At 41.8% G+C, this 8,770-nt stretch overlaps 1 protein-coding gene across 7 annotated transcripts in view; it reads left to right on the forward strand.

Moving 5' to 3' along the window:
- The window catches only part of rimbp2a (RIMS binding protein 2a), an 84,685-nt gene that overhangs the window by 2,793 nt on the left and 73,122 nt on the right, over nucleotides 1-8,770 (forward strand). The window contains exon 1 of one of the 7 annotated variants that reach the window (XM_014003914.1): nucleotides 1,602-1,745. The exons of the other annotated variants lie outside the window; for them this stretch is intronic. Coding sequence (XP_013859368.1) covers nucleotides 1,647-1,745 — 99 coding nt within the window. The 5' untranslated portion in view covers nucleotides 1,602-1,646. Of the gene's footprint in view, nucleotides 1-1,601; nucleotides 1,746-8,770 lie in introns of those variants that run through there. 7 annotated transcript variants of the gene reach the window in all.

The following is an 8,770-nucleotide window of genomic DNA, read 5'->3' on the forward strand; positions in this document are numbered from 1 at the left end:
ACACACACACACACACACACACACACACACACACACACACACACACTTGTTTATATACTCTTGTGGGGACTTTGCATTGACTTCCATTCATTTTTTTTTTTGGTAATTTTATATCCTAACGCTGACCACAAACCCTAAGGCTAACCTCACAGGTTACCTGACCCTAAAACTAACCTAAACTCAATTCACACCTTGGTTCTAAACCCAACCCCCAACCCACCAATGGCATTTAAAACAAACAGGGACTGGACTTAGGTCCCCAAAGGCATCAGCTGTCCCCAAATGTAGGCGTTTTGCCTTAAAATTGCCCCCAAATGTCACCAAAAACACCCCACCCCCCCACACACACACTGTGTCTTTTTCTTTAAGTCCTCGCCTCTGTCCTGCGTTCTGACTCTGTGTTGAACTGAAAGCAGAAGACACTGAATGACTGCTGCTGATGAAACGTCACTAAAACCACCTCGTTGATTTTTTGAGCTCTTTTTTTGGGTGAATTTAGACGAGGTGAGGAGAGCGAGCTGATGCTGGTGTGTTACCTATACTGTGCAAAAAATTCAAAAACTACACAAGCAAATAATTGACACTAAAAATATCCTCAAAATGCTATTTAGAGGACCCTTGCCACGCTGCTTTTCATGTCCGAGTTTTAAACAAAAATCAGTGTTTTTTTTTTTTTGTAGCAGCTTTGGTCAAACCTTGCATTGGTGTTATGCAAAATCTGCTACTATACAATAAATTTAGTTCGATATTTGTAAATTTGACTAAATTATATCCATTTTGTGTTAGCCAGAATCAATTAGCTGTGGTGGCCATCTTGAATTGGGTTGACTCCAAAAGGCAATTAGTTGTAGAGCTACATCTAATGATTGTTTTCTGAATTTTTTGGTAAAATTAATCCAGTCATTCCTGAAATATTTTTTCTAACAGACAATAATAACTCAAATTATTAATGACAAATTAAAAAAACAAAATGAACTGGTGTGATCAGTTAGTGCTTCATGCATGTCTTGTCCGTGTCTCTCAGCTAATAGCTCACCAGCTTTTTAGCTCAATCGCTATAAAATTAGCTGACTTAAAGCTGTCTTTGTGTTTGCTAAGGTTACTTATCTTTAGCTGCCATTTTGAATCAGACTGACTTGAGAAAGTCAGGCAGCTCTAGATGATTATTTTCTTAAAGATTCGTTAAAGCCCATTGGTTCCTGAGATATTTTGCTTACGATGCAGACAAATGAACAAATCTAGAACCATTAGCTCATAGGAGATGGTGAGGCTGGAACAAGCTGCATGCAGAGGTGCAAGCCAGTGTATGATGTAATGATGTAATGATTTAGACATGACTGCTCAGCAGATTTGCTCATCCCTTTTAAATGAAAGCTGCCGTGTGTGTTYCCAGTCAAACAGGGAGTAAAACATGGAGGAGAAAGACTGTGAGAGAAAAACAGACTTTACAGAACAAGCTGACAGGGGGAGCCTCAAAACTGTTAATGCATTCAGGACAGAGGCTGTGTGTGTGTGCGTGCGTGCGTGCGTGCGTGCGTGTGTGCGTGCGTGCGTGCCAGCAAGGTAGCTGTTGATACACTCTGCCAGCTCCAGCTCCATGCAGCCGAGGCGGACCGTTAAAGCTGCAGTCTCACACACTCAGACACATGTGCACACATGGATGTGTTGCTTCTGCCTCTGATGTTTGTGATGTGACTGGAAAAGAGGAGAGTCATGCTGGGACAATAGGAGGCAATGTTTTTCAGGTAGGAACTTGCATTGCTGCAGGTTTTTCTTGTCTTTATCCATATGATTATGGATTTCCTATTCATTTTTTGATGAATTTACCTTTTTTGCTGTCAAAGGCACAATTAGATGTCTGATTAATTACTAAAATGTGACTTATGTAAATATGACAAAAGAAGCTTGATGGTTGTACATATGTTAGTTTTTCCCTTTGCTGAAAATGGGTTTTATTGTAGATTTGTAGTTTTTGATCCAAGGTTCACTGAATTAGTCAGCACTGATGCAGGTCTTTCATTCCAGCACCAGGTGGCGATATTATAGTTTAAAACAAGATTAACTTGGGCATTCTGACCTCAAACACCCAGATCAAGCCTAATGTTGATTTTCACATTTTAACATGAGTCAGCAATGAAAGCAAAAACAAACAAATAAAGGCAGTTTTTTACAGTGAAAATTAGAATGAATGCACATTTTTTGTCCATTATTTCTTAATCAATTCTTGATTAAATTTCTGAATAAGTTATTTTGAGTATCTATCATTGGTTTTCTAAGCATTTTCTTACAGGGCAGAATTCATAAAACTTGGGTTTTTAAAGGTTTCCTTTTATGGTGATTTCGTGTTGGGTAAAAAAAAATATGTACGATTTTGTGGCTTTTTCTTTTGCGCTTTTAAAAGGTTCTTTTAACCAGTTATTTCCCCAAAATAATAAACTCCACCTTGATGGGGGGTGGGGTTTGTCCTCTTTTGTTCGTTTTGGAACTGATGCTTATATGCTAAATCCATTTTTCTAAAAGGTCCATCCATCCATCCATCATCTTCCACACTTTATCTGAAGTTGGGTCGCAGGGGCAGCAGCTTGAGCTGGGAAGCCCAGATCTCTCTTTCCCCAGCCACCTCTTCCAGCTCTTCTGGTAGGACTCCAAGGCATTCTCAGGCCAGCCTAGATACATAGTCTGTCCAGCGTGTACTGGGACTTCCTCAAGATCTCCTCCCWGTTGGACATGCCTGAAGCACCTTCCTAGGGAGGCGTCCAGGAGGCATCCATACTAGATGCCCAAACCACCTCAACTGGCTCCTCTCGATGTGGAGGAGCAGTGACTCTACTCTGAGTCTGTCCCGGATAACTGAACTTCTTACCCTATCTCTAAGGGAGAATCCGGCTACCCTGCGGAGAAAACCCATTTCAACCGTTTGTATCTGCGATCTTGTTCTTTTGTTCACTACCCAAAGTTTGTGACCATAGTTGAGGGTAGGAACGTAGACTGATCGGTGAACAGAGAGCTTTGCCTTACAGCTTAGCTCCCTCTTCATCACAACAGACTGGTACAGAGTCCGCAAAACTGCAGAAGCTGCACTCATCCGTCTATCAATCTCATGCTCCATTCTTCCCTCGCTCGTGAATAAAACCCCAAGATACTTGAACTCCTCCACTTGAGGCAGAACTTCACTCTCAACCCGGAGAGAGCAATTCACCTTTTCCCGACTGAGGACCATGGACTCAGATTTGGAGGTGCTGATCCTCATCCTAGCCACTTCACACTCAGCTGCGAACCGCTCTAGTGAGAGCTGAAGATCCTGGCGCGATGACGCCAACAGAACCACAACATCTGCAAACAGCAGAGATGAAATCCTGAGGCCACCAAACCAGACTCCCTCTGCCCCCTGGCTGCACCGAGAAGTTCTGTCCATGTAAGTTATGAACAGAGTCTGTGACAACGGGCAGCCCTGGCAGAGTCCAACTCCCACTCTGAAGGGGTCCGACTTACAACCGGCAATGCAATCCAAACTCTCGCACTGCTTGACTGAATGGCCTGTAACAACGGACCCACAATCCCATACTCGTGTAGCACCCCCCACAGTGTACCTCGAGGAACACGGTCGAACCTCGAGGAACACGGTCGAATGCCTTCTCCAAGTCCACAAAACACATGTAGACTGGACTAGCAAACTCCCATGACCCCTCGAGGATCCTAGTGAGGGTAAAGAGTTGGTCCAGTGTTCCACGGCAGGACGGAACCTGCATTGTTCCTCCAGAATCTGAGGTTTGACTATCGATCGGACTCTCTTCTCCATTACTCCTGAAAAGACCTTACCAGGGAGTCTAAGGAGAGTGATGCCCCTGTAATTGTAGCACACCCTCCAGCCCTCCTTTTTAAAGAGAGGAAACACCACCTCAGTCTGCCAATCCAGTGGCACTGCTCCCGATGTCCATGCGATTGTAAAGGCGTGTCAACCAGGACAGCCCCACAACATCCAGAGCCTTGAGGAAATCAGGGCAGATCTCATCCACCCCTGGAGCCCTGCCGCCATGGAGATTTTTAACTATCTCAGTGACCACGGCTCCAGTTATGGACAGACCAGCCCCAAAGTCCTCAGACTCTGCTTCCTCCGTAGAAGACATGGGATTGAGAAGGTCCGAGAAGTATTCCTTCCACCTCCCAACAGCATCACTGGTTAAGGTCAACAGCACCCCACCTTCACTGAGCACAGTGTTAGTAAAGTGCTGCTTCCCCCGCCTCAGCCGCCAGATGGTTTGCCAGAATCTCCTCGGAGCCGATCGAGTCTTTGTCTCTCCTCCCACATCCAAGTTTTGCCTCAGCAAAGGCCAAGGCTGCGGCCCGCTTGGTCTGCTGATACTCCTCAGCTGTCTCTGGAGTCCTACCAGCCAACAAGGCCAGATAGGACTCTTCAGCTTGACAGCCTCCCTTTCCCGGGGTGTCTACCACCGAGTTCGAGGAYGGCCACTGCGAGAAGCACAGACAACCTTGCACTCACAGCTCAAGGCAGCCGCTTCAACAATTGAGGCGCGGAACATGACCCACTTGGACTCAATATCCCCCTGCCTCGGCTGGGATGCGGTTGAAGTTCTCCTGGAGATGTGAGATGAAGATCTGTCTGACGGGTTCCTCTGCCAGGCATTCCCAGCAAACCCTACATGCTTGGGTCTTCCGGGTCTGTCCGGCATCTTCCCCCGCCACATGATCCAACTCACTACCAGGTGGTGATCAGTAGACAGCTCAGCTCCTCTCTTCACCCGAGTGACCAAAACATGTAGCCGCAGATCAGATGACACAAATACGAAGTCAATCATCAATCTGCGACCTAGGGTGTCCTGGTGCCACGTGCACTTATGGACACCCTTATGTTTGAACATGGTGTTTGTGATGGACAAACTGTGACTAGCACAGAAGTCCAACAACAAAACACCGCTCGGGTTCAGACCAGAGAGGCTGTTCCTCCCAATCACGCCTCTCCAGGTCACACTTTCATTACCCACGTGGGCATTGAAATCCCCCAGCAGAATAAAGGAATCCCCAGCTGGAGCATCTTCCAGCACCCCTGCTAAGGACTCGAAGAAGGCTGGGTACTCTGAACAATCATTTGGTGCATAAGCACAAATGACCGTCAGAGCCTATCCCCCTACCCGAAGGAGCAGGGAAACTACCCTCTTATCTAATGGGGTAAACTCCAACACACAGGCACCAAGTCGGGGGGCAAAAAAAAAGGTCTAAAAAAAAGAAAAAGAAAAAGAGAAAATATGGGTTCTATATAACCACATGCATTGATACAGCACTGCATGAAAACAGTTGCATGATTCATTCTAATCAGTTATGTAAGTGAAAGTTATAAACAGTGACTATGTACGTGCATAATTCCCCTGAAGGCACATTTAATATTTATGTTTTTTTTTAATATGGAAAAGGACATTTTTTAACCATTTGATCAAACAAGATACATTAGGACTGATATGCAGTAGAATAGGACAATATGTAAAATAAAAACTAATTAAAATAAATAGAAGGAATAAACAAACAGCTTTTGATTTTACATTAAAATGTTTACTCTCGCATTTTATTGCATTTTATTCAATCTTGAATTTGTTGCTGTCAAAATTGTGTGTTTCTAAGCATCCAAGAAAACAGCCAGAACAAGCGACTCAAAACATTTTTGTCAGAACTCAGGAAGTTTGAACCAGTTAGGTTTTAATGAAGCTAATAATCTCGAGTCCCTACAGTATATGCTGCAGGCGTGGTCCCTGTGCATACATTCAGCTGTGATTCAGGTTTTGTTTGGACGAAGGAGACTGGTGTTCTGTTTCCATGGTGTTCTGTCGACTGATTAGGATACCTCACACTAATGTTTCCATTATTACAGGATGTTATTTCCTCTTTTGTATGCTTCAAGAGACACCAAGTTATCAAATAAAGTAGCTAGAGATGTATTGCAAAAGGAAATTAATTATTTCTATTACACACGTCAAAAGAAGAGACCATGTAGATGATAAAGTGTGAAAAGGACTATTAATCTCACTGAGAGAACCTCCTAAATGTATTTTATTTTGTTCAGCTACCATTGTTGCACATTCTAAACCTGCTGACCCATGCAGTATTATTTTAGTAATTGTTTGCATCTTAATGTTGTCCATGGTGTTGTTGCTTAGAGCAACACAGAGCTTTGGAAAACACGCAGAACATACAGAAAGATACTGCTATGTTACATAACAGGCTGACATAAACAAACATTTGCAGAACAGTTTTCAGACTGTACAGGTTAATTATATTTTAATATTTTTGTAGTCAAGACAAACCGTGTTACCTCTGGTTACATCCATGTAAAACTCATGGTCCAAAATAGAAACGAGTAACAGAGTTTCAACAATTAAGCTTATTATTTAACTGTAAAAATTGTATCTGCAATGAAAGAATGTCCAGAACACAAAGGAGGACGTTTGTTCCAAGATAATTTCCCTTCTGCTTCTCTGATTTGATTTGGTCACACTGGAAGAGGCATCATCACGAGACAGTAAGTGATGGGGTTTAACGTCATGACGCACAAAACTCTGGACATGTCTGCAGCAAACTCTGTCTCACACAAAGAAAATTTGAGATACTGGTATGTTTCCCTAAAATTTTTTATTTAAATTTTGAAATCAAAAAAGAAATTAAAGCCTTAATTTCTTTGAAAAATGTTCCTATGCAAGTATTAAAATAAAGGCCCTGTCACACTATAACATTTTAGACAACTTATATAAACTTATGACATTTTAAATTTTTTGTTATTAATAAATATTTCATCAATTTATCAGCATTATGGTATGTACATGGTTAAAAGATGCTTCCAATTGAAAATTTTATGTCCATTTTCAACTTCATCTGTAAAATTTTCCTAAGTTGGCATAAGTTGTCTAAAATGYTATAGTGTGACAGGACCTTTAGATCAGCTCATGCTGGAAACCTCATAGCATGTGTTAAGGATGACTCCCAGCTATACTGCATCAAGCTATAGCCATTTTGGTGTTGGCTATAAGGTTGATTAGCTGAACTGATTCCAAACATTTATCAGTTGTAGATTTACATTCTGTGAATACTTCCTGAAAATTTTGTTAAAAGCACCACAGAGAAACAAACGCACACATGCATGCACAGGCAGCATGAATTATTTCTGATTCTGTAGATCAGAAGTCCCTGTGATGGATTTGCGACCTTATCAYGGTGCACCTCATGTCACGCAGTGACAGAGGCTCCATGTGACCTGGAAAACTTAATAATAATAAAAAAAAGATAAATGGATTGTTACGGAGTATTAGTTTTCTTGTCAATGGCGTCACTCCTTTCAGAGCAGCAGGTTTCCCAAAACACAGATGACCCCCTTCCTGACTGGATGGCACAGTTGGGTCCTGCCCAACCTTTGTTGCTGTCACACTGTCTGCATCCACCTGCTGAGCCATTATCCTGACCCCCTGATTAGCAAACTGAATATACTGCATCATGTCTGTCTCAGATGTATTGGCTGCCACTGATTAGAGCTGATGGGTTTGCTTCAGAGCCCAGGCAACCAGATGGTAAAATCCATTTGATTAGTTTCTTATTTTGAAAGGAGTAGGAGTTTATCTGTGGGCTTGTCTGTTTGGCACATCTGCCATATGAGCAGGTGGATCTTGTTGTCTTTCTGTCTGCTAACATGTCTGTCATCCTGGCTTTAGTATTAGTATTTTCTTGTCAGGGAAAAAAAAAGTTGAGTTTTATTGTTTCTGGTTTGTAGAATCTGGCAAGTGGTCAGTTGTGACTGTTGTGCTCATTTGTGTACCAAACATTTGAGCAGCATGCTAATTGTGTGAACGTTGTTTCAGTAGTCCTCTTTACTTCTTTCAAAAACAAATTTCTCTGAGAAATGTGCTGTTTTCATCCTATTGAGCTTTAACCATAATGTACTACTTTTTGCTCTGAACTAACCTATTGCTGCTTTTAGCAATTATTCCACTGATTTTAGCTAGTATTTTGCTACTTTTAGCTTACAGCTAGCTTTTTCATACGTTCGGCTAGGCTTTTGCTACAATCAGCTTAGCTAATTTTAGCTTGTACACAACTATTTTTAGCTGGTGTTTTGCTTCTTTTACATTTTAGCTAGCCTTTTGCTATTTTTAACTTATAGCCACTATTTAACTACTTCTTCCTTAGGTAGTTTTATTAGTTTTATCTAGTGTTTTGATACTTTTAGCTAGCCTTTTGCTACTTTTAATTTTTAGTTAGTGTTTCAGTCAGTTTCAGCTGCTTTAACCAATTTCAGCAGTCACTCAGCACACATATTCTATCTCTAGTTACCAGGAGAAGGCATTGAAGGAAAGAGTAGGCTATGATTTTTAGCCTGGCCTTTTTAAAACTCCAAATGGAAATGAAAGTTGTAAAAAAGGAACAGAGAGCAGAGATAAGGAGCAAAGACATAAAAGTGAACCGAGTTCAGACAATACAGCCAACAGTTTCTTTTGTCCAAGCTGATAATGTGTTCTTTTTATAGCAGTGGTAATAGCTGGCCTGGCTAAGTGTGCTTTTCATGACACAAAAAGGAAGTCTACACTTCCCCCCATGATTTTAAATGATTACTTCTTATCTTACTCCAGCTACTTATGTTTATTTTGCTGGAGGTACAGCAGGTAAAATAAGTATTGAACACGTCACCATTTTTCTCAGTAAATATTTTACTAAAGGTGCTAATGACATGAAATTTTCACCAGATGTCAGTAACAACCCAAGTGATCCATACATA

Source organism: Austrofundulus limnaeus, unplaced genomic scaffold, assembly GCF_001266775.1.
Source record: "Austrofundulus limnaeus strain Quisiro unplaced genomic scaffold, Austrofundulus_limnaeus-1.0 Scaffold20, whole genome shotgun sequence".
Taxonomy (NCBI): domain Eukaryota; kingdom Metazoa; phylum Chordata; class Actinopteri; order Cyprinodontiformes; family Rivulidae; genus Austrofundulus; species Austrofundulus limnaeus.